This window comes from Monodon monoceros, unplaced genomic scaffold (assembly GCF_005190385.1).
Source record: "Monodon monoceros isolate NGI ecotype Baffin Bay Population unplaced genomic scaffold, NGI_Narwhal_1 Super_Scaffold_11, whole genome shotgun sequence".
Classification (NCBI taxonomy): domain Eukaryota; kingdom Metazoa; phylum Chordata; class Mammalia; order Artiodactyla; family Monodontidae; genus Monodon; species Monodon monoceros.
This window is the reverse complement of record NW_021703767.1, coordinates 97,997,274-98,023,387: the sequence shown is the minus strand read 5'-3', so window position 1 is coordinate 98,023,387 and position 26,114 is coordinate 97,997,274. Positions and strand designations below refer to the sequence as shown.

The 26,114-nt window shown below is 38.4% G+C and overlaps 1 protein-coding gene across 1 annotated transcript in view; it reads right to left on the bottom strand.

The window, feature by feature from the left end:
* WDR49 (WD repeat domain 49) overlaps positions 1-26,114 on the bottom strand; it is a 172,525-nt gene that overhangs the window by 111,902 nt on the left and 34,509 nt on the right. The window contains 1 exon segment of the mRNA XM_029213739.1: positions 21,650-21,895. Coding sequence (XP_029069572.1) covers positions 21,650-21,817 — 168 coding nt within the window. The 5' untranslated portion in view covers positions 21,818-21,895.

Sequence of the window (26,114 nt, the reverse complement as noted above, 5' to 3'; positions counted from 1 at the left end):
TGATATTAAAACCATAGTATCATTTTACATTAGCACCCTCAAAAATGAAATACATATAAATCTAACAAAGTGTGTATGAGATCTATATGAGGAAAACTACAAAATTCCTATCAGCAAAGTCAAGAACTAAATTATTGGAGAGATATTCCATGTTCATAGAGAGGAAGATTCAGTATTGTCAAGATCTCAGTTCTTCCCAAGATAATCTATAGATCCCATGCAATTCCAATAAAAGTCTCAGCAAGTTATTTTGTGGATATTGAAAAACTGACTCCAAATTTATATGGTGAGGCCAAAAACTGAGATGACCTAACACAATGTGAAGGGACAAGAACAAAGTTGGAAGCCTGACTCTACCCAACTTCAAGATTTATTATAAAACTGCAGTAACCCAGACAGTGTTGTTGGCATAAGAATTGGCATAAGAATATAGAACCAGATCAATGAAACAGAATAGAGAGCCCAGAAACAGACCCATATAAACACAGTCAACTGATCTTTGACAAAGGACCAAAAGCAATACAACGGAGAAAAAATAAAATCTTCAACAAATGGTGCTGGAATAACTGGACATCCACATAGCAAAAAAATGAATCTAGACACAGACCTTATACCATTCACAAAGATTAACTCAAAATGGATCACAGACCTAAATGTAAAACACAAAACTATAAAACTCTTAGAAGATAACATAGAAACAAACCTAAATGACCTTGAGTTTGGTCATTTAGGTTTGTTTTTAGATGCAACAACAAAGGCACAATCCATGAAAGAAAGAATTCATAATCTGGATTTCATTAAAATTTAAAACCTTCTCATGAAAAACAATTTCAAGAGAATTAGTAGACAAGCCATAGACAGGGAAGTATTTTCAAAAGATACATCTGATAAATAATTCATCCAACATATACAAAGAATTCTTAAAGTTCAACAATAAGAAAACAAATAATCCAATTAAAAATGGGCCAAGGACCTTAATAGATACCTCACCAAAGAACATATACAGATGGCAAATAAGCATATGAAAGGATGTTCCATATCATGTCATCAGGGAAATGCAAATTAAAACAACAGTGATATATTACTACATACTTGTTAGAATGGCCAAAATCTGGAACACTAACAACAGTAAATGCTGACACAGATGTAAAGTAACAGGAATTCTCATACGTTGCTGGTGGCAACGTAAAATCATAGAGCCACCTTGGAAGAGAGGTTAGCAGTTTCTTACAAAATTAAACATACTCTTACCATATGTAGATCCAGCAATCACACTCCTTAGGATTTACTCAAAGGATTTGAAAACGAATATCCACACGAAAGCCTGCACACTGATCTTTATAGCAGCTTTATTCATAACTAGCAATACTTGGAAGCAACCAGGATGTACTTCATAGGTGAATGGATAAATAAACTATAGTACATCCACAGAATAGAATAGTATTCAGTGCTAAAAAGAAATGAGCTCTCAAGCCATGAAAAAACTTAAATGCAGGTTACTAACTGAAAGAAGCCAATCTGAAAAGGTTACACGCTGTATGATTCCAACTACATGACATTCTGGAAAAGGCAAAATTATGGAGATAGTAAAAAGATCAGTGGTTGCCAGGGACTGGAGAAGTGGAGGACGATGAATAGGCAGAGCACAGAGAATTTTCAGGGCAGTGAAGCTACTCTGTATGGAACCGCATTAACGCATACATGTCGTGATACATTCGTCCAAACCCATAGAATGTACAACACCAAGAGTGAACCTTAATGCAAACTGTGGACTTTGGGTGAGTATGATGTGTCAAAGTAGATTTATGAGTTGTAACAAGGGTACTACTCTGGTGGGGATGTGGATAATGGGGGAGGGTATGCATGTTTCAGGGTAAGGGGTATATGAGTAACCTCTGTATATTCCCCTTAATTTTGTTGTGAACCTAAAACTGCTCTAAAAATATAAAGTCTTAATAAGAACGGTTAACTGAGATACCACGTGTCTGAGAACTAAGTAATCAAGTGTTTAATAGAAGTTAGTCTAAGCTTTTAATTAAATTAACTTTCTGAGAAATAATTGGTATTTAGCCATTTGAACTACTCAGAAGTCCATCATTCTTAACTTTGTTAAATTATTTTTAGACTAAAAAGTTTAGATGATGGAAATTTTTCAGTGACCCAGATTTTGAGTACGGAAAGAAACCTGATCTTAACAACACTCCATTTGAGCCCAAACTGCAAACTGTTCCTGAAAGCTAAGTCAAGTTGATCTTGTATTTTAAACTATTATGTAATGATATCAATCAGCCTCTCAAATCTATATCATTATCCCTTTAACAAAAAGCATTTTAAAGCCAAACCTTATTTTCTTCCTATAAGTTTGTAATTTATTTTTATTTCTACGAACAAGAAACTGTTCTGACAAATACCAAGACAACTTCTTTTTTTACATTCTAGAATATGGAATGGCAAATAGACCATAAACAAAGAAGAAAATAAATTTTCTTCCCCAAAGTAACATATACGATCAACTTTATAATTTTCTGCACATGGATAATGCCAATATGCACCAGGGGAGAGTTTGAGAAATACTTCCAATTTATGAAATGTGACAGAGAAGCACAATTGTATGATATACTTGGCAATTCTATTACTAATTGTTCACTCACTAGCTTTTTTTGCTTTTAGTTTTAAAATAAAACCATGGTTTTACCATGAAAATCCTTCATTCTAAATAAATATGCACCAGGGAAGTCCCACATTAAACAATTTTATTCAAACAATATTTATTATTGTTGAAGACACATCCACGTCAAGTTAAATTCACAAGCATATATTTAGCCTAGCTAGGGAAATATTAAGAATTTATGAAATTGGATTTCATTGTAAAACATAGAGCATAAAATAATTCTCAGTCCCTTCAACTGAAAATTTAATTAGTATAGCTTTAACAAAACCTTCTTCCCATAGACAATTTGTTCTAATTTGAATGTAGGCCTTCCAAATAAAAACTACCTCATAATGTTTTAAAGTATACCCTTTCACTCCTATTAGTCATGATTCTGTGTCTGGTGTTTCTGAGCAATAATTAGTACTCCTGCATCTATTAGAACTCCTTTTCTAATAAAATTGAAGAGTGAATGATCCATTAGAAAACGTATTCTCATTCAGCTCTTTCTAAGATGATGTTAACAAATTTATTTTGCTATGTCTAGGTAACTATGAGTAAGAAAATAACCAGCTATGGCCTCTCATTATTCTTGCAAGGAAGCTAATATACTCAGAATGTCTGGCTGATTATCTCAGCAAGCACGACTTTAGACCTTTAGAAAATCTTCCTGTCTTCCTGAATCCCTTTCAAAGAATATTCTAAAAATCATCTCCTTTTGCCTAGAAAGCATTTTCTGCAGCTACAGTCAGTTCTTGTGAGCTGTCTTTAAGAAAAAAAAAAAAAAGCATGTACTCTGTTACATACTCTTCAGCTTTTGAGCTTTGTTAAGATTTGGATTTCACTGTAACTTATATAAAAACTGAGCACTAAGGCTAAGCACAGAATTCTGAAAATATACCCTTTCTAAGAAACTTGACAGCCCTTTTTTTCACCAAGAAGAGATCACGTACTTTCAATTAGCAATATATGAGTGTGCCAACTCATTTAAAAATTATTTATTTTTGCATAAAATAATCCTTGTTTACTATAGAAAAGGCAAAATATAGATAAGCCAAAAATTAAAATCCTCCGTAACGCCAAAAGCCTACCAGACTTGTTCCTAGGCAGAAACAGAAATACCTGTGCATTATTTACCAAATGGTGTCATGATTTACATACCTTTGTGTGCTGCTTTTTCCATCATACCATGAAGCTATGCCATGGTATATATAATATATATTGGTCTTTAACATCATTTTAATGGCCACGGAATATTCTACGGAAAGGCATAAAATTTATAACCCCTGTTAATAAAAACTTCAATAGTTCCCAATGCATTCCCGTTTCATATAAACCACCCTGCAACATACATCTTTGCTTGTTTGTCCAATTATTTCCTGAGGGAAATTCCCTAGAAGCAGAATTGCTGAGTCAAAGAATTTGCACAAGTTTTTGATATATTTTGTGAAATCTTCCTCCAGAAGACTCAACAAATTTACATTTCCATTAACAAAGTATGAGACTGCCTATACCTCACCAAGCTGGGGTATTCTCATTCTTCTTAAGAGTCACCAACTGGTTTCTAAAAAATAGTTCCAGTATGGCTGAACACCGACATACTTGCTGGCAAAACAGATCAAACATTCCCAAAGCAGACACAAATCTTTCCAAATCTGCCGACTCTTAGAAATGTCGTTTATCTTTGTTTTTTCCTTGACTTTTTCCTATAGCAATATTTTATAATGAAATGAGGGGAAAAAATTTTTCTTTTTTTTCCTACTCTGTAAACATGGACTTTCCCAAGACAAGAATACAAGTCTTACTTTAAAACTACAGAGAGATCACAATCCAATTTAGTCAGAAATCTGGGTATTTTCTCCTTTGTCAAAGCTGATAGTGGGTTAACATGTCACTGACCCAAGTTGCACTGCCTTTATCCATTGCTGAGTATTTACTTTCAGATTCTGAAAATTAATGTCAAATGGCAAGTTGTAAACCACTTAGAGAAGTACTTCCATCCATTGATCTATTTATTAATAAAAATATATATTGAACATGTACATCATACAAGGTATCATGAGGTAGATTTATTCATTCATTCAACAAACACTTATTAAGTGACTTCTCCAGGCCAAACACTATTCTAAGCCCTCAGCACCAGCTCTGAACAAGGTAGTTGAAGTCTATGCTCTTCGAGTACTTACGTTAGATTGGGGAGTCCAGGGATGCTGATCCCATTGAATGACACATGGCTCTAGGTTACCAAAAGTAAAAAAATCACAAGAATCACACTAATTATTGCTTTTCCTAATTTCAAACTGAATTTAGGACTTAAACATGGCAAAAACATTCCATGAACTGAAATCTTGTGTGGACCAGAAATCTTTCTTAAGTCTGAAAAAAATAATTTTTTTTAGATGATTAAAATTCTGCAGTGCTTCTTTTTCTCTACATAAAAAAATAGTTTCTAATAGGATCTCAGAATCTTGTTTTCCCCAGAATCTGCTGGTTTTATCAAGTGCTTAGCCAAAAATAATATTTCTTCTGTCAAATATGTAGCATGATTTTTTGGTAATGCTCCATGACAGCTGGATGAAGATATACTATCTCAGTGCATCCTTCCCCCCATCTCTATAATTAAATTTAAAATTGGCATGCTGCTTCCTCACACTTCATTCCATTGCACTTGCCTCAATTTCCCTTGGTCACAAAGTGTATTGGTTATGAATATGTATTAGAGTTTGCTGTCAAACCCTGTGAACATCTTCTGGAGCAGAAGATTAGATATGTTATTTCAAACAGATGCATCAGTTTATATCATCCCTTGCAATTTTCATTTACCAATGAACATTCATGAGAGATTGAACAACAGAAGAGACTAGTCTGCCAGCCAAGGTTCATACTGCTATCTTTTCTTGCTTCAATGGATTTTAGTTGGTTTTAATTTTCATTTACATTATGATATCAATGATTCAAGAGCTCACCAGTCTAAATGGAGTTAAATTTTTGTGACTAACAAAGACACAGGCCTTGAAACCCCCATACTGAATTTAAGGTTTAGAACTAAACTCTCGCAAACCAAAAATTCAACAGTTAGATTTCCTATCCAACTGGTAAATTAGAATTGAATGGCAGCTGCAGGATAGAAAGTCAATAAATCTTTCTCTTTTAAATAAAGATCATATTCCCTGAGAAGCGTAAGTGTCATAATATTTTTCTCTAAGTCTATGGAAGTCTTTAATTTTCTGCTATGGACCTAAACCATGTTTATCTCTATCATCTGTTTTGCCTAAGCTTAAAAACTTGGAGGGATGAGCCTGACCAGTGGAATGGTATAGCCAAGAGATATTTGAGCTTCATTGATCTTCATTTGGAAATATCCTTACAGTAGGATAAACATATACTGTTTTTAAAAACAATTGCTCTCTCTTCACTGGAAACCACAGACGGAGTCAAAGAATTGCACACATCCATGAACTTCAGGCATGTTAGAGCTGGAAGAAAGTTTAGAGAGTCTACACCAAACCCTTCATTTAAAAGGAAGAAACTGAGGCCCAGAGAATTAAAAAGACTTCTCTGAGGTCACATAGCTCACTGTTGGCAGAAACAGGCTTAGAACCTAGGATTTCCAATTCCTAACCACTTTCATCATGTCACAAATATGTTGACTTCAACAAAATCTGATTCTCTCTAGGATAGCACATTCATCAAAAAAACAGAAAAGTATGAGGCTGGAATGTGTATACCCAAATGGTCTCACGCAATTTTGCTAAAATCTATTTACTTAGAACCCTAAAGCTTTCTGTTGGTCTACTTAAAATTTACATATGAACTCTGAATCAATAGAGTAAGCAGGAAGTGACTAAACAGTCAGAAAGATTCCAACCCAGGTTCTAGTGGAAAATTTTTTAAATCAAATTATCAGCTCCTTCCTGCTCTTAGTATCTTCCTCAAACCAGAAATCCAACACTTCAACCAATCTCTGGCCATTATACTCATTCCTTTTCTCTGTCACACTTCCATCCCAGGTGTCTAGCGTAACACTAGCCCTGGAAAAGCATCTTCTCCATGCCTACATCCTGGCTGCTGAACAAATATCACAGAAATGGGGAGAATGGTGTCACAGTAATAAAATGCATGATCTCCAACCTCAAAAGGTCCCTCCTATGCTACTAGGAACGCTACCATGTTTCCCGGCTGAACTCTTACCCTTATTTTCACTTTCTTCAAACACCTACTGGATCATTTCCCTGTCCATTCCTAACAGAGAAGTCTGACTACTAATTCACAGCAATGAAGAAGGAAAATAGAGAGGAAGAGGAAGAGGGGTAGGGGACGTCAAGCAGTTGGGAACTTCCTCAGTTTTCTGCACGTACATAGAGATTGACCTGCATCTGTAGCCATTTCCTTCCTTCCTTCCTGTGGTAACAGAAATCCTCCCGTTTCCTTCACCCACCACCTCGGTGACTCTCTTCTCTTGCTCTCTATTGACTCCTTTTCATAAGCATTTCAACATAATCAAATTACTTGAACTGTTAAAAATCTTCCCTGACATTCCCATCTGCTTTCAGCTACTGGCCCACCTTCTCCTTTCAAACAACGATCTCAAAGGAATCACGTTCACACACTGTCTCAATTTCCTCTCCTCCAATTTACTCAACCTTTGCAGTCCAGCTTCTTTCCCTTCACCTCCACTGCAATGGTTCTTACCAAGAAGATTAAAAACCTTTAACTAAATCTTTTAGTGGATTCTTTCCAGTTCTTATAAGGTGAAAAATGTACCAAGTTAATATTTGATGCCAAAATACCTTTGTTTGAGAAAATTTCTTGAGACTTCTATTTAGTTAGAAAGTGAAACCTGAGGCCCATGAAAGACATCGATCAAGAAAGCAAAAGGTTCAAGCTGCTCTAAAGGAGAGAAGAAGAATTTGGTATTTGTTTTTGTTGTTTGTTTAAGCAGACGGGAAGAGAATAGTGTCAGAAAGGGCAGGTGGACAGGATGGGAGACAACAAGAGAGCACACGGTGACGTGGCAATAAAGGGCCATTGAGAAAATCCCGTAGGCAACACAGCCATTGATAAAATATAGATATGAATACTTGTTAGTTTTTCACAAACCTCCCTCCATGTGGCTTCAAGCCACTAAGATACAGCCCCCCCACACACACACATATGCACACACCCTTAATCTCCTCCTCAGCTCTTCTGCTGAAGAATTGGGCCTCCCATGCACCTACGGTCACCTAATCTATGATATAGGAGGCAAGAATATACAATGGAGAAAAGACAGTCTCTTCAATAAGTGGTGCTGGGAAAACTGGACAGCTACATGTAAAAGAATGAAATTAGAACACTCCCTAACACCATACACAAAAATAAACTCAAAATGGATTCAAGACCTAAATGTAAGGCCAGACACTATAAAACTCTTAGAGGAAAACATAGGGAGAACACTCTTTGACATAAATCACAGCAAGACCTTTTTTGACCCACCTCCTAGAATAATGAAAACAAAAACAAAAATAAACAAATGGGACCTGATGAAACTTAAAAGCTTTTGCACTGCAAAGGAAACCATAAATAAGATGAAAAGACAGCCCTCAGAATGGGAGAAAATATTTGCAAATGAAGCAACTGACAATGGACTAATCTCCAAAATATACAAACAGCTCATGCAGCTCAACATCAAAAAAACAAACAACCCCATCAAAAAATGGGCAGAAGACCTAAATAGACATTTCTCCTAATAAGACAATACAGATGGCCAAGAGGCACATGAAAAGATACTCAACATCACTAATTATTAGAGAAATGCAAATCAAAACTACAATGAGTTATCACCTCACACCAGTCAGAATGGTCATCATCAAAAAATCTACAAACAATAAATGCTGGAAAGGGTATGGAGAAAAGGGAACCCTCCTACACTGTTGGTGGAAATGTAAATTGATACAGCCACTATGGAGAACAGTATGGAAGTTCCTTAACAAACTAAAAATAGAACTACCATACGACCCAGCAATCCCACTACTGGGCATATACCCGGAGAAAACCATAATTCAAAAAGATACACGCACCCCAATGTTCAGCGCAGCACTATTTACAATAGCCAGGACATGCAAGCAACCTAAATGTCCATCAACAGAGGAATGGATAAAGAAGATGTGGTACATATATACAACGGAATATTACTCAGCCATAAGAAGGAATGAAATAGTGCCATTTGTAGAGACGTGGATGGAACTAGAGACTGTCATACAGAGTGAAGTAAGTCAGAAAGAGAAAAACAAGTATTGTATAATATCACTTATACGTGGAGTCTAGAAAAATGGTGCAGATGACTTATTGGCAGCAAAGCAGAAATAGAGACATAGATGTAGAGAACAAACATATGGATACCAAAGGGGGGGGAAGGCGGGGGTGGGATGAACTGGGAGATTGGGATTGACATATATACACTATTGATACTGTGTATAAAATAGATAACTAATGAGAACCTATTGTATAGCACAGGGAACTCTATTCAGTGCTCTGTGGTGACCTAAATGGGAAGGAAATCCAAAAAGGAGGGGATATACGTTTACGTATAGCTGATTCACTTTGCTGTAGAGCAGAAACTAACACAACATTGTAAAGCAACTCTACTCCAATAAAAATATATTTTTTTAAAACTCATCAAACTGAAAAAAAAAGAATTTGGCCTTTATGACAGGCTGCTTTGGGGGTTTTTCCTTCCCCAGAACTTTATAGTAGTCTAGTCATACCACATCAATGGTGGGAGAAGCTCCAGTATTTTTTCTGGCAGCATTTACCAGTGTCTGTTCACTGACCAAAGTCCACAGTTGTTTAAGGTTGACTGTTATGCAGAAGCTCTGCCAGAAAGCAAGGAAGTGATAAAAGATTGATGGAAACATGTAAAAAGGATGCAGGAGCTGGCTTGAAGGGGCTCACACTGTCCAAACTTCGGCAATTTCAGTATCAGAAAGAATAATGATGGTAATAGATAGTAATGCATTGAATAGAATAAATGAATCCACGAGTCTGTAGTAACACCCAAGATACAGACAGACAAACAGACAATAGAAGGAAGAGAGAAAAGGGAGTGAGAAAGAGGAAGCCTCTTTATTACAGAGGAATGCTACATTGAGAATAAACAAGGATCAAAAGAATTTAAAAGTCACCATTTTCCAAGCCTATGTAGTCATTGTTTCAAGCAAAGATCATCAATTAATGCTTAAACTAATGGGTGAAAGGTATTGAAGAATACTATAACACAGTATCATAGTACCACGCCACAGGTACCTTTAAAAGGTAGAACTCTAGTGGACCCACTTTATCAAGCGATCCAACTTATAGCATCACCAGTAATGAGACAAACTGACATGCTGTGCCTCTGGTGTCATTCAAGAGGTGGACATAACATTTCTTACTTAGTATCCTTTCCAAAAATGGTGAACCTAAATCTAACAGTGAAGAATCAATAAGAAAATCCAGATTGTGAGATGTTCTAGACATCTGACTTGACCCTTCAAAAATATCTATGTCATGATAGATGAGAAAAAGTAAGAGAATGCTTCTAGATTAAAGGAAACTAAAGGAAATGTGTGATCCTGGAAAGGATCTATAATTAAAAAAAAAAAAACATGAAAGACATTACCAGGGCAAACAGGGATATTTTAATACACACATTTTTATTAGGTAATATATGAAGTTAAATTTCCTGGGTAAGATAATTTCACTGTTGTTATTTAGAAGAAGACCCTTGTTCCTAGGAGATATATTTTGAGTTAATTGGGGCAAACTATCATCATGCCTGAAATAACTTATAAATGACTGAGGTAAAACCGTGTGCTATGTTCTGAATATTCGTGTCCCCCCAAAATTCACAAGTTGAAACCTTAATGCCCCGTGTGATGATATTAGGAGGTGGGACCATTGGGAAGTGATAGGTTATGAAGATGGAGCCCTTATAGATGGAATTAGTGCTCTTATAAAAGAGACCTCAGAGAGCTCCCTAGCCCCTTCCACCATGTGAAGACACAACAAGAAGTCTACAGCCTGGGAGTGGGCCCTCACCCACCCAAGCTGGTACCCTGATCTCAGACTCCCAGCCTCCAGAACTGTGAGAAATAAGTTTCTGTTGTTTATAAGCTACCCAGGAAGCAAAATATTAACAATTGCTGAATCTGGGTGGAGGGTATATATTCATTGCACTTGTCTTTCCATTTTCAAATTTCTGTAGGTTTGTTATTTTTCAAAATAAAAAGTTCAAGGAGAAAAAAAACAATACTCATTTCTCTTCCTGTGTTCCCCAACTCAATGTGTGTTACCGCCTTAATACACTCAATTGATCAACGAGTTCTGCGCACCATCACTCCCGCATCTCTCCACTAATCTCTGCTGTGCAGGCAGGCCATTGTACCAGCCCTCTAAGTGGCCTCTCCGCCTCCTTTTGGTCCTGCTCCCACCTCCACCCCCCCGAACCATTTCAAAAACTACAGCCTTAGTGATCATTTCCAAAATGTCAATCCCATCATGTCATTCCCATGATTAAAACATGTCAGGGGCTCCATACAGTCCCCCAATATCTGCCTCTTTATTTATGTGTGTGTGTGTGTGTGTGTGTGTGTGTGTGTGTGTGTGTGTATCTCTTCTTCTTTATCCATTCATCTATTGATGTAGGTTGCTTCCACATATTGACTATTATAAATAATGCTGAAATGAACCTAAGGGTGCATACATTTTTTTTCAATTTTATTTTATTTATTTTTTATACAACAGGTTCTTACTAGCTATCTATTTTATACATATTAGTGTATATATGTCAATCCCAATCTCCCAATTCATCCCACCACCACCACCACCACCCACTTCCCCCCTTGGTGTCCATACATTTGTTCTCTACATCTGTGTCTCTATTTCTGCCTTGCAAACCTGTTCACCTCTACCATTTTTCTAGATCCCACATACATGCGTTAATATACGATATTTGTTTTCCTCTTTCTGACTTACTTCACTCTGTATGACAGTCTCTAGGTCCACCCACGTCTCTACAAATGACCCAATTTCGTTCCTTTTTATGGCTGAGTAATACTCCATTGTATATATGTACCACATCTTCTTTATCTGTCCGTCTCTTTAACACAGCTCTCTAAGGCCCTCTAGATGGTTCTGGCTTGATGCTCCAGCCTTATCTTTCCTTCCTTTCCCCTTTGCAGATGAGTTTTCTGACTTCTTCAAAAAGCATCATACTGCTTCTGCTCAAGCAAACTTTGTACCTCCCATCCTCTTTCTAGAAAACTACTCTCCCAAGCCCCATTTACCTGCCTGAGTGATGCCCTTCTGTCAGATGGCAGCCTGGATGTTACTTCCTCCAGGAAGCCTCCCTGGAGTCCCCTCCCCAATGTGAGCTATGTGCTCCCCCAACATTGCTCTCTCCTCAGAGCACTGAGTGATTACACAATAACTCCAAGTTTATTTGTCAATATAGCTCTCCGTGAGGGAAGGTCTGGGTCTAGGCAGTTTTCAACTTCCAAAGGGTAAACATTCAATAAATATCTGTTGTAAGAATCAGTAAATGAATGAATGTATTGTTAATATTCTCATCTATATTGTAGAAGTGGTGCTCATCTGTTTTACCAGTAATAGCCAGGTTGGGGAGGGGGTCAGGGTAGTGAACAATGGTCAAGTTATAGAATCATACTGTGTAAAATAATGTTGGAAGATGAGAAATAAATTTGAGTAAAGTTTAGCGTTGTTCACTAAGAGAAAAGAGACAAAAATGGAAATCAGACCACATTGGGTGATGTTCTGGTTTTGCCAACAACTCAAATGGACAAATCCCTTCATTTGGATTTTTGTTTCCTCACCTGAGAAATAAAGGCAACAATGCCTCTCTATAGTCTCTCTCTTAATGCTAAAGTTCAATGAAAGGAAGGGGATGGAGAAAACTACTTCATAGAGAGACAAAGTATGTATAAAAGGTGCTGCTTTTAAATTCAGCATCATTAGACCATACATTTAGAAAATAGTAGCACCGAGTCTTTAGGCTATTAAGATATACTGACACTTTAATAACATTTACCTTTGCATTGAATTATGGTATAGATAAGGAGTCCACAAAGCCATCTGCCATACCTTACCCTGCTACAAGCACAGTTCTATTTTTCCATAATTGAGACCTTGACACACAAGGTCTCAATTATGGAAAATACACACATTTTTCATTTTAGAATATGATTATGCACTGTTCTGCAATTTTCTTTTTTTCACTGAACAGTAAATCTTGGCAATCTTATGTCTTCCTTATTCTTTTTAATAGCGGAGTAGTAGAAGTATACCATAATTCATTTATCCATTAATTTATTGATGAATATTTGGGGTGTTTTAAATACTCCATTTTATTGACAATATTACAATGAATATTTTTATACAAATTTTATTTCTGTACCTGTCATAATTTATTTAGGATAGCTTGTAGAATTGGAATTGCTGGTTCAAAAAGTATGCATTTGATACATTTTACATTTGATATATTCCAGAAAATTGCCTACCAAAAAAGCCTTCACAATTTACAATCTTAGTAATAGTGTTCATTTCCCTGATTCTTTGCCAACAGTAAACATTATTGATCGTTTTAACCTTTGCCAAGTTGATGAATGAAGAAGGATGTCTTCTTTTTTGGTTAAAGTTTCAAATCCAGTTCCTAGTGAGTTGGAGTATCTTTTCACATGACTAGTAGCTATTTATGTGGCACTCTTCCTTGAATGCACAAAATAAAATATGGAATATATGTAAAATACACTGTATGTAAAATAAAGCTACATGTAATATGTGTACATGCATATATGGGTAGAAATGAATGAAAAATACACTAGAAGTATGCAATGTTACGAGCAGTTACCCAGGGTACTGTAGTTGCTAAGGGTAAGCCATGGTAAGAGGAGACTTTCATGTGTAACTTTGATTTTGTACAATGAAAATAATGTATTCCTTCTTTTTCTTTTAAGAATAAAAGAACTGTTAAATAAATAGGAATCATAAAAATTGTATATGACTGCACCCCTTTTTTCTGTTTGTTTGTTTCTCCTTCCTCAACTTCCAGGAAATAACCCTGCTTCTTTATTTATGGTATGGACTCCAGTTGTTTCTCTACCCCCTTGAAGGATTCCCCTAAGATCCTGTCTTAGACACTCTGCTCTTTCCTCAAGATAATCTCATTTGCACCCAGGGTCGCCACGCTCTGGGGTCTCACACCGATTTCTCCCTGCCAGCCTGATCCTTCTACATGGCTCTGCTTGTACTTAATCAGAGCATCTGCAATTAGAGAAAGAAAAGAACACACAGGAGCTATGAAGAGAGAAAACAGGAACAGAATAAGGTGCTAACCCAGCCTGGGTAGTGAGAGAAGACTTTCTGGGATGGTGGTATTTAAACATGAAGTATGAGTAGGAGTTGCCTGGAGACTGGGGGGAGGGAAGGGGAATATTCCAACATGAGGCACCAGCATTTGATAGGTCCTAAAACAGGAATACTGTTAAAGCATTCAAGTAACTAAAATACCACCAGCATGAACAATTTGGGTAATGTGCTAGTGTCAGATAACTTTGTGACTGACTTGTTGGAACCATAAATCCAGACTGAATACCAGTGGTGACGGGAGGGGGCCTTGAAGGAGGAGGTAAGGATTCCCTTGAAAGAAATAGATGTTCCCATTCCTTACAGCCCTAGGAAAGTGGAGAGATAGGTCTTAGACTAAAGTAAAGGAAAATATTTTCTGGTATCTCTGGGGCCAATAATCAGTTTGGTCTCCAGGCTCTAAGGAATGAGCAGTCTGGTATATTTCCAGGGGGATTAAGGCGCTGAAAGTAGCCCCTTGGCCATATAAATGTGGCCAGAAGTGAGGAAGGGGAACAAGTTAGAAGGATGCCAAGAGAAAGGTCTGACACAGCCTTATCCAATAGGACTTTCTGTGATGAAGAAAATCGTCTGTTATCTGCACTATCTGATGTGGTGCCTACAAGCTACATGAGTCTCCTGAATACTTTAGATGTGGCTGGTGCTTGTGAGTGACTGAATTTTTTATTTTATTAAATTCTAACTTTATTTCATTTTAACTCAAATAGCCACATGTGGCCCATGGCCACCATATTGGACAGATCTGGAGGAAGACCAGTGTGACAACCTGGCCTCAGGGGTGTTGAGAGAATTAGGGAGGGAGAACATGGGAGGCGATGGAGTAGAGGAAAACCGTGTCCCTGGAAGTCCTCAGCAGAGAATGCTGGCGCCCAGAGAATCAATACCTCACAAAATGCTTATCCATAACATGGTGGTAAGATGTGACGAGGGAAGAAAAGACCCAAGGGATTCGTGTCTGAGCAAGCATGAGGCAGAGCTTCAGGCAAAGGTCAGAAATCAACAAGAGACAATTCAGAGGATTCCTATTTCTAGGAACAAAGTTGGTGGGGTCTCGTCTCATCATTGGGTGTGCTATACTTGTCAACACAGGACAAACGTGAAATCAAAATGGCACAAATTATAGTTCTCCAGTTGTCTTTCTTCATGTTCCTTCTTTAATTTTCAGGAAATTACAAAGGTAGGCTGTGCCCTAGGTCTAAAGGTCTGGCTAAGTTGATATACTACAAATGAATAGCAATAGGCATCTTTGCTTTCTTTCTTTCTCCTTTATGACCAGTTTCTTGGTTGCCTTCTCTGCTTCAGTCCTGGCCAAAGCTTAAGGTTAAAATATCTGTCCCCCAAAAGCACTCTTCACCACCCTCTCTGACCAAGATTAATTTTTATAAGCACCTGTTATGAAAGCACACAGAAAAATTAGAAAAGGCATGAAGCCGTTAGAACTTGTCACAAAATTTAGCACAAAGGCAGCAGTGTTCAGGAAGACCGATTTTTCATACGTGTTGACAAAGAACTTCACTTGCTTGTGCTTTGGTGATGGCATCGTTTGTTAACCTCACCCATGAATTCTAGCAACTCGGACAAAACCACCAAAGAATTCCTCTGTCGTTTCCAGTTGTGCCAGCTGCAGGGCTGTTGGATTTGTCTTCACGCTATTACCTTAGTGCTGAGGAGGGGTGCCTGCAGGGTTCACTGATTTGCTACTGCCATCCAAAACAGGTTTTTTGGATTCCACTAAGGGAGTTGGGGCGAGAAATGCTCTGCCCTGCTGCCTTTGTTCAGCAGGTGATGGATTGACTGAGCTTGCTGAATGTACTCTGCACTATGGAATAAAGTTATAGATTAAGCTTTACCTGTTTACTTTCTCTCAAGCCTCCACTGAATGCCTTTAGAAAGGAAAAAATAATAATAAAAAAGCAATGAGTTATTCCTATCTTTTCCTTTTATTCTTCCACCCTTCTCTGCATTGATTTTACTGTAGGAAGTGTTGATTATTTGCTGATTGTACATTAATTCCAAGTTACCAAGGCACAGTGCCTGTGTGCTACTAACTTGACATGCTCGTTTTGTTAATAAAGTTCTTATCCTATTGGATTCCTATTCCTTAGAGCAAATCTCAAAGGGAGATTGCCTGGTGGCCAGTGGTAGCCATGCCATACAATGGGCTGGGAAGTTGGCAATCTACCACAGAACCCTGGCTCTGCCCCATGGGACAACTCAATTAAATATCTTTGAGCTTTATTCTCCTTATGTGTAAATGGGAAATAAAAATATCTGCCCTGCCTACATTTCAGGCTGGTGAGAGGATCAAATAACACGATACCTACAGAAGTGTTTTATAAAATCTTATTGAACTTCAAAGATATTAAATTTTTATTCATCATTTTTACCTCCACTGATTTCTAGAAAGAGTTTTAGTTCAGTTACAATAGAAGGTACATAGGCAGTTGGACCATTAAAGCAAAGATAAAAGAGCAAGGATCATATAATGAAAACAGAAGATAATTGTTCCAGAAAAATCTATGTTAAGAATAGTTGTATCAGTTGAACACTGAATTTAGCTTTGAACTTCCTGGCAGCTAAGGCGAAACACAAAACACCATTAGGCACACGACTTTCCTTAATCTATGAAATAAGTACGCTGGTTTATTAGGAGAGATGGAAATTTTCCTACCATTCACTCTAAGGATTGTGGGTGAGACTGTTTTCTGGGCACACGCCTGCCTACACTTTCCAGATGGCCTTGCAATTGGGACGGGAACCTGGCCCACAAAACCTTTCCCCATGTGCTCCTTCATGCTCTTTCCCCATGACTAGCTTGACATATGGCCATTGTGGAAGGAGGAAGATGGAAGGAGCCTGGGGACCAGAATCCCTACTTGGAGCTGCCTGCCTATTAGAAATATCTGCTCTCTATATGAGCAAGAAATAAGTCTTTATCATGAATGTGCTATTATATATTTTACACAGTTTGCACACCCTATAAAAATAAAGATTTTCTAATTTTGGAACTTTATTGGATTCCATAATATACAGTTTTTAACTATCAGTCTTACCTTAAAAATATATTTTTTAAATGATCTTCATGGGCTGTCTCATATTTTGACAGAGGCAAGCAAAATCTAACAGTTCTGAGGAAAGGGAATGAAACAAAGTTGGGTGATTTTATTTATGTGTTTGGAATGGTGATGTCTGGGGTAGAAAAGAAAGAAGCAAGAGGTAAGAATAGCTCTGGAACATGAGCCATAGCCAGAAAGACCTGTCCATTTGGGTAACTTAATAGTGAAGATACAGTGAGCAATGAGAAGGCGGGTCCCTAATGAACTGGGAGAATCCTGACAGTTTGGAAAGAAGGATAAATAATGGAAAGGTGGGAATCTGATTGTCTGTATATTTTTTTTCAATCTCCTAGCCTTTTAATAGATTAGCCCCACCTCACTTTAAAAATGTAGACCAACACTGTCACCACCAAGCGGGTTCCTCATTTCTCCTTCTCATTCCTGGGAGAGGTAAGGATGGAAGGGGTGGGGCAGGAGGTCTTGGGGTTTTTTGGGGGGGTTAATATGATTTATTTAATTGTAAATGTATGTGATTAAATTTTTCGTAACAGTTACTGTCTGTATTCCCTTAGAGTCCAGCCTACCCAGCAGGGCATCCGAACTCTCATCTTTGTCCTGTTGGTACAAGGAAGCGTTGTTCATAGGCTCTACTGTAGACAGGAATCTTGGGAATTTTATAAAGACAATCAAGCATGAAGATATCACACATTCTGTGGATTTAATCATTTATTATACCTTAAGCACAATTTTCAGACCTGCAAAAGTGCCTTCTGAATTTCTCTGGTCTTTTTAGATTGTCAGCACAAGTGTATTGTGTTTAGATTCCATTCAGCTCCCCAAGACAAGTTTGTTCAGAGAACCTTCCCCTAACATCTCTGGGGACTTCCTGTTAGGATTTTTATTCTCCCTTTCTCACACTGAACTGTCTTGGCCCTTCCTACTTTAAGCAGAAATAGTTCACCTTTTACAAGGATTTTTATTCTCCCTTTCTCACACTGAACTGTCTTGGCCCTTCCTACTTTAAGCAGAAATAGTTCACCTTTTACATGCGGTTTAGGAGATTTCATTTCAAGCTATTTAACCTAAAGATTTAGTAGGACTTCAGCAAACGGCAGCATGAAGTAGACAGGGTAGGGCCAGGCCATGGCTCTGGGCCAGAAAGAATGTACCAGGAGGTGATACAGACACAGTTGCTGACAGAGGCAGGTCAGGACCCAGTCCAGTGAGTCCAGCAGTATAGGCAAACTAGATACAGGCCAAATAGGCAACAAGGCTTCCAAGATCAAAGAGCAGACTGTCCTGACATGAAGTGGTCAACAATGGAGAAATAAAGAAAAGAAATATTCAGGAACCTACATAGCCACAGTCTTGGAAGAAAGTCAGTATACATCAAGTCTCAATGCGGCTTTTCCAAAATTCCATTTCCCTTGGACCATAATTTCTATTTCTCAGAATTCCTATAAAATTAGCAAATCACAGCCATCCTTCCTCACACAGTAACTGACTTCTGAAGTATCTAAGAAAATGTAAAATATGTTTGACATTAAAACAATATGAATATCCAGAGACCACATCATTTCTCTAAGCATTACAAGTGCTACAGGAAAGTTTAAGTAACAAGCATTTTACAATTCTATGAATAATACAAGTTTCATTCCCTGCGAGCTGATATATGACTTTTTGGGCACCATCACTTGAAAGAAAAAGAAATCCACAAGTTACTTTTCTAGTACTTCTATCCAGATAACTTCTTTGTTCTAAAGAAGGGGTTCAAGACATCACCTAAAATCTTTCACATGCTAATAGAATATGAAGACATGGAAAGATGATGCTTTTGTACTCTTCTATGTGAATTTGTGTCTTTGCAACACATTGCTTCCATTTCCTACCCCAATTAAAAGGAATGTAAAAGCATAGTTGTGAGTGTTATTCAAAGCTTAATTTTTTTTTAGGAAACGCATGAGTTAAAATTAAGAGAATGTTAAAGACCATATTGTTCAACCTCTACTCACTGAACATATAATACCTATGTTAATTGAGCACTTTTTCTGTGTCAAGCACTCTTTCGAGTGCTTTCCGGATAACACCCCATTTAATCCTCACAACAACCCTATTATTTGTACGTTAGAAACAAAGGAAACTGAGGCTCAGAGAGATTAAGCAATTTGCACAAAGTCTCATTGTCGGTGGCAAAACTGGGACTCAAATCCAAGAAGTCTGACCCCTGACTCTTATACACTAAGTGATTCTGACTCATATACCATCATGCGATAAACATAAGCATTACTCACTTCATTGCTAAATGTTACTACTAAGATTTATATGGTATGTAATATCTCATTTGGAAACATATGTGAAACATTGACTGCAGGAAGACTCAGCTTCCCATTTTTCAATAAAGCGTTGCTACTGCTATTTAAAGACATGGACTTTACCTACTGTCTGAAAACTCTTCAGCCCCAAATAAGCAATCTGGGTACAAAAAACAAAATAGATGAAAGGATCCAGTGCCAGAATCGTGGCATTCCAAGAGCATGTCTTTAGTGACTGGACTGCAAATCACTGACTTTGGGGTTCTGTGTTGCAGGACAGCCCCTGAGGGCAATTTTTCTTTTCACAACAGTCTACACCTGTGGCCTGTGGGCCCAACGCTCATGGCAGATGGAAGAGAGTCCACAGAAATCATCTAGTATATGATTCTTCTCTAGGTGTCCATGCTGTGTGTGGAAACGGTGTTGTCTCAAGGGCCTGCCTACCTTTTATTCCCGGTTGTACATTTGCCATTGGATCGTTCCATTCTGTCTGTTGAATCTGGTAAAAATCGATGGACTTCATTTTTTCTTGAAGTATGCCTGCAAGGGTCAATTTTTTTTTTTAATTACATTTTTAAAAAAGATTGTAATTAGATTGTCTAGGTTCATGCAAGCCCTGAATAGCAATTTCTTTCTCCCTTTTGGTCCATCAGTGGTACCTGCTGTTCCAACTGGTTAATTTCAAAATAAGTGATCCAGCCTTTGAAACATTTAAAGTTAAAAAAATATATATCTTGAGATCCAATTTTCCTATTTCACTGGGTTCACTCCAGACTAATTGGTAATTTGAAAAGAACACCCACCCCTAACCTTTTATAGCAGTTTCACTTTCTAACACATTGACTTTATACAGTTGACCCTCCTAATAGACCCTAGCGTTCAACTTTGTGTTCTTAACACCAGAAAAAAACTGCCACATTTCTGTTCATTCCAAAGTCAAAGCTGTCATAGTCTGTTGTTACGTTTTTCTGAATGTCCTCAAGCTGTCAAAATGTTTGCTATGGCTATCAAACCATGCCAGATTCATCTGGGGCATTGGACATGAGCATCACTAAAACCCTTCAGACAAATGGGTTTGGATGAACTGCAAATACCTGAAGATTAAAATGAGAAAAGTGTAGGGCAGAGCATGTCTTTGCTACTAAATATGATAGATTCTATTAAAAAGAAATGATTGATACTATTGGGACATTCTCAACACAGGTAAAATTTAACTTGTTATACAAAACAGGGTATAGTAGAGTATTTCAGTGGTTAGCAACTCTTTTTTTTTTGGATAGGTAAAGATTAAAATTTGTGCCAACTACAGGCCAAACGGTGAGATTTCATCATGCTTTATTAAGTTCAAGGTGGTATTCCCAAACATTGTATGTCTGTTTCAAATTAATGACATTCTCAAGCACCCCAGAGGACATTCTGAAGCCCTGAGATCATATTTTAGCAACTGTAATGCAGCAGGAAGGATGGAGGCTCACGTCTACCTAAATTCCACAGCACGGAAGAGCACTTCTTCCTATCAGCATGAGAAGCTAAGAATCATTTTGATATATGCTGTTCATCAGGCATAGCTGCAGAATTCAAAATTAAGATAGAGAGAAGGAACTTATTCATTTATAGTTAAAATTCCTATGGTTTATTTTATATGTAGAATTAAAATTTTTTAAATTTTGTTTTCATTGGCATTGCTCCAATATTTGCAAAAAGAGTGGCAGACTGGTCCCTCCCATGGGATCTGGGACAATGAAGTGCCACAATCTGCTTTGAAAAGGAGCTGCGTCGCTGGGGTGACGCAGGGGAGAATGTTTGCACACCGGGAAGTGGCTATTTGCATTTCCAGAGGGATACTTCCATGTTACCCGCAAGGACAGTTATTATTGGGAGCCACCCTAGAGATCTGGCTTCCCCCTGTCACCGTCGTAACTTTCTGTTTTCCAAAAATATGTTGATCTCTAAGAAAAAAATTTGTCCAAGAATTCATTTTCCTTCCTGGATGGTAATGATATTCAACAGCAGCAATTTCATACTAAATAATATTATTTGTCCCGAAGAACTGAGGGGTAAAGTTACTCTGGTGTTAAATCCAGGTCTGACCAATTCTTTTCAGTTCCCTGTTTTAACCATTAAGTATATTTAAAAAAAAAAAAACTTTTAAGAGAAAAATCTCTTTCTGTTTCATCCTGCTCTCCTTCATGAGCAACTCAAAGTCTCCAGGAAATAAGATTAACGCTTACCTCAAAGGCTCTTTGTATTTGGACAAAGTCGCCCAGGCTGAGTTGGTTTTCAAGCAGGGCTATGCAGGCATGTTCCTCTGCAGTTTCACCTTGTGAAATTCTCTCTGGGTTCTCTGGCCCGGGCTGGGATCCTTCGTTCAACTCAAGGGTAGCATTCTGGCAACTCATAATGGCTTTACCTCTTTTTAACAGCCGTCAACTCTCTAAGTATTTTTCTTTTTCTTTTTCTTTTCCTTCAACAGGTGCCTTTGAAAAGAAACAACTTAGCAATCGAATTCCAGAATCAAAGTACATTTCAAGGTACTCAATTAGGAGGCAAAAAGTTCAAGCCCAGAGGTAGGGAATGAAAGCTCCCAACCCCCACACTTCCTTAATTCCACAGTTTATTTTCAAAACCCACTGTTGAATTGTTTTAAAACGTCCCCTCCTTATACTCTGTTTAACCTGGCTTGATTTTAAAAAGTGTAAAAGCTTCCCCTGTGTTTATAGCAACTGACACAGAATGCAACATCTAATACTCATTTTAAATGCATTAGAAAAGCAATTTCTCAAAATCTCTTTGGCTAACCTTGCTTCTATTCACATGTTGTGGTTTTAAAGTCCATTTTCTTGTGTGGAGGCGTGAGGTAACACAGCTGCAAGGTTTCCCCCCCAGTGAAGCGCTTGCCTCTGAAGGCCACCTTCCCAGCAATGTGGCCTTGTTTGTTTCATCCCTCCCTGCTGCCTTTGTGTGCTTCCTGGCAAGCAACATAAAGCCCTTCACCTCCCCAGCTAATGAATGACCTGAAGGTTGGAATATACAATGTAAACATTGAGGCTTTTTCAAAGGGCAATTCAACGCACTCATTTTTAATTAAATTTCAGCCCTGCATTATTTAATGACAACTTTTATAAATACATTTTCTATGAAGCCTGTTATGTATTATGAAACAAGATGATTAGCCAAAGAAAAGAGCAATGAATTTAGGAATGTTACATTTTCCATATAAAAAAATGTTTCATTCTTATTTAATAAGAATCCATTCCTATATTCTCTTTGTCTTAGTTTCTATGTATATAAAATGGGGATGGTTTAGCACAGGCTTCCAATTCATTGAAAGTACGTGGTGGGGGGGGAACACAGCATAACATAATATGATAAACCTTATGATAAAACTACTTACAGTACCATCACTGGTTCAGCTAATATTAATGAAAAGGAAGGAAAAAGGAGAAAGTTAATATTTTGTTTTAGTATTTACCATATGCCGGGCACTACACTAAGAACTTTGTAATTCCTTATCTTGTTAAAGTTTCACAATAACCCTGCAAGGCAGACAAGATCACTCTTCCCACTTTACAGATGAAGAAGCAACGTAAAGGCCAAAGGCCATGCAGTCAGTAAGGCGTGGAAAACGACAGAGTGGCTCTGCCTCCAGAGCCTGCCCTTTAGATGGAGGCCATCTCTGCACTTTATTTTCATCTCTGTAAAACTGAAAAGTTGTCACTAGATATTCTCTAAGTTCTTTTTCCTACAGTTTCATTCAATGAGCTAGTGTTCACAGGCACGTGGTGGTACAAAGCACACTCCCTACAACACAGAGATGCAAGTATCCCAAGGCTTTCCTGGACCAGTTTTGGAAAAAAAAAATGAAATGTCATTCATGCAGCCATTAATTCATCAATTTCTCTGTCCATCATTCATTCCAAAATCCATTTACGAAGGACCTGGTGCCTACCCGTGAGGGGTTTACAGTCTTATAGGAGCTGTTACCTGTCTAGTTCATCTTTCATGCCAATCCCAACCTCTTGCTGTCTATAGTGCTGTGTTGAGAAGAATCGTGAAGTTATACGTAGGCTCAGAGGAAAAGAGTGGCATTATAAATTACAGACGTGTATCATGGGGACAGAAGGGCTGAGGGAAGCATATTTACCACACATTTGCCTTTCCTGGTTTAGCCCTTCATGTAAATTAGAAAAACAACTTTAAGCCCTAATATGATAAATTTCCCTAAATCATCTCACATAGGGACAAAATTTGTCTTCTTACCATCCTAATTAGTAAATTAATAATAGTTTAGTTCAGCCACATCAGTCCTATAAATGTCTGTAAAATGTTTTATGGTGATATGTTGAGGAGTTGGGCTTAAATAACAGACACTAAAGAGGGAAGGAAGAGGAAACAGAAAAAGTATTCTGTGAAGCTGCACAGGGAGAGGTAGGCATCCCACTGGATGACGATGCAAAATTCTCTAATTATTCTAAGACAGTCAAACTGCCTGGACTACTTAGTTTTCATAAAGATGCAGCTCTAAATGTTTTCATTAGTCAAAACAGCAGAGTATAATGAACAGCTAACAAATTACTGTGGAAGTTAATTAACTGACACAGTTTTCTTTCGGTAAAATCGTGGCATTAGAAATCATTCTTGATCATAAAATCTTCGATGGCTTTCACCTTCTTTGTAACTGTGTGGTTAATTTTCAGGTTAAATTTCCACTGCTCTGAAAAGTCCACAACTAGCCTCTTGCTGATACTGAAATTTTCCTTCTTGCCTGCCATGAATCAATTATGAGTTTGTGAAAATCTGCCACGTGCCCAGTGCCATCCTAGGCTCTGTGGGGAACGGTGCACTGATGAAGACAGTCTGTGCTCTCAAAAAGTGGAAGGTTCAGGACTTCCCTCGTGGCACAGTGGTTAAGAATCAGCCTGCCAATGCAGGGGACACGGGTTCAAGCCCTGGTCCGGGAAGATCCCACATGCCGCGGAGCAACTAAACCCGTGCGCCACAACTACTGAACCCACGTGCCACAACTACTGAAGCCCACACGCCTAGAGCCCGTGCTCCACAACAAGAGAAGCCACCACAATGAGAAGCCTGTGTGCCACAACAAAGAGTAGCCCCCTCTCGAGGCAACTAGAGAAAGCCCGCACACAGCAATGAAGACCCAACACAGCCAAAAATAAATGACTAAATAAATAAATAAATAAAAATTTTTTTTAAAAGTGTAAGGTTCAGTCTGGAGAGAAAGCTGACTGACCGACGGACACTTGCTCTCTTCTCCGGTAGGGACCAGCCAACAGCTTCTAGCATAGCGGAGCACTCAGCACCCAAGAGGACAATGCAAGCAGATACATCCACTAGCTTTTGCTTTTCTTGGAACCTTGGGACTGAATCATTCTCCCCCACTGAACAGACACTTCCATACGTGTCCTTGTCACAACTTCCAGTCCACCCCCAAATCCCTGCGCTCTTCCTCCCCCGAAATTCATCCGCACCAACACAAATGCAGGCCCTGTCTTTCCTCTTAATTTCCCTTCCCTTTTGTTCGTCCTCCTGTCACCCCGGACCTGTTCTTACTAACATTCTTAATCTTTGCCTAGAATTCTCCCACCACCTCCTTCCTATAAGAGAAAGCCGCTTCCCCTTATAAACCCCATTTCCCACCAAACCATTTCAAGCTGAAGCTCCTCCTTGGCCCAGGCTCCGTCCCTCAGGGTCAGTGGAAAGGCATCTTCTCACGGTCTCTTCGCTTCTTGAACCCACACCTTCCCAACATGGTCCCAGTGGCCAAACACCCCTACAGCCCTCCCCCTTCAGCCCCCAGCTCACTTTAAACATCACCTGCTCCCAGAGCCTGAAAGCACCAGCCCAGCCTTTGGCACCTTTATTTTTTATTTTTTAATAGATCTTTATTGGAGTATAATTGCTTCGCAATACCGTGTTAGTTTCTGTTGCACAACAAAGCGAATCACCCATATGTATACATATGTCCGCATACCATACCTCCCTCTTGAGCCTCCCTCCCACCCTCCCTGTCCCACCTTTCTAGGTGGTCACAAAGCACGGAGCTGATCTCCCTCTGCTATGCAGCTGCTTCCCACCAGCCAATTATTTTACATTCGGTAGTGTACCTTTTAAGCCCTCAATAAATACTAGTTTCTTTCCTTCCTTGTTCCGGATCCTCCTGGTTCAAATTAATTCCGCCTTCCACTCTGCAACCACAGCATCATGTTTACACTTTCACTACAGCAGTTTTTCTTTCTGCCTTGCAATATAATTAGTTGCCTTTGTATCTATCTCTCTCCCACAACATTAACTCCCTGAGAACAAGGATGGTACCTCACTAACGCCCATAGCCCTACATTGCCCAACGCAGAACTTTGTGTAAACTACACAGTGGTATGGTCATGTGTACTCATTTGTAAAATAGGATGGGCTGAAAGCGAAATTCTCCTATAGTTTTGAGTTTTCAGTGCCGGGTCCTGGGAATGGGTGGCACTGAGTCCGAAACGGAGGCAGAATTCCACAAAAAAAAATTAATGAGGGAAACAAAGTTTGAGGTTGTATCTTCAAGGCTCTTAGAATAAACTGTTCAAGCACTTTTGAAACAAAGCATTTGTTTTTTTTTAATTTTTATTTATTTTTTGGCTGTGTTGGATCTTCATTGCTGCATGCAGGCTTTCTCTAGCTGCGGCGAGCGGG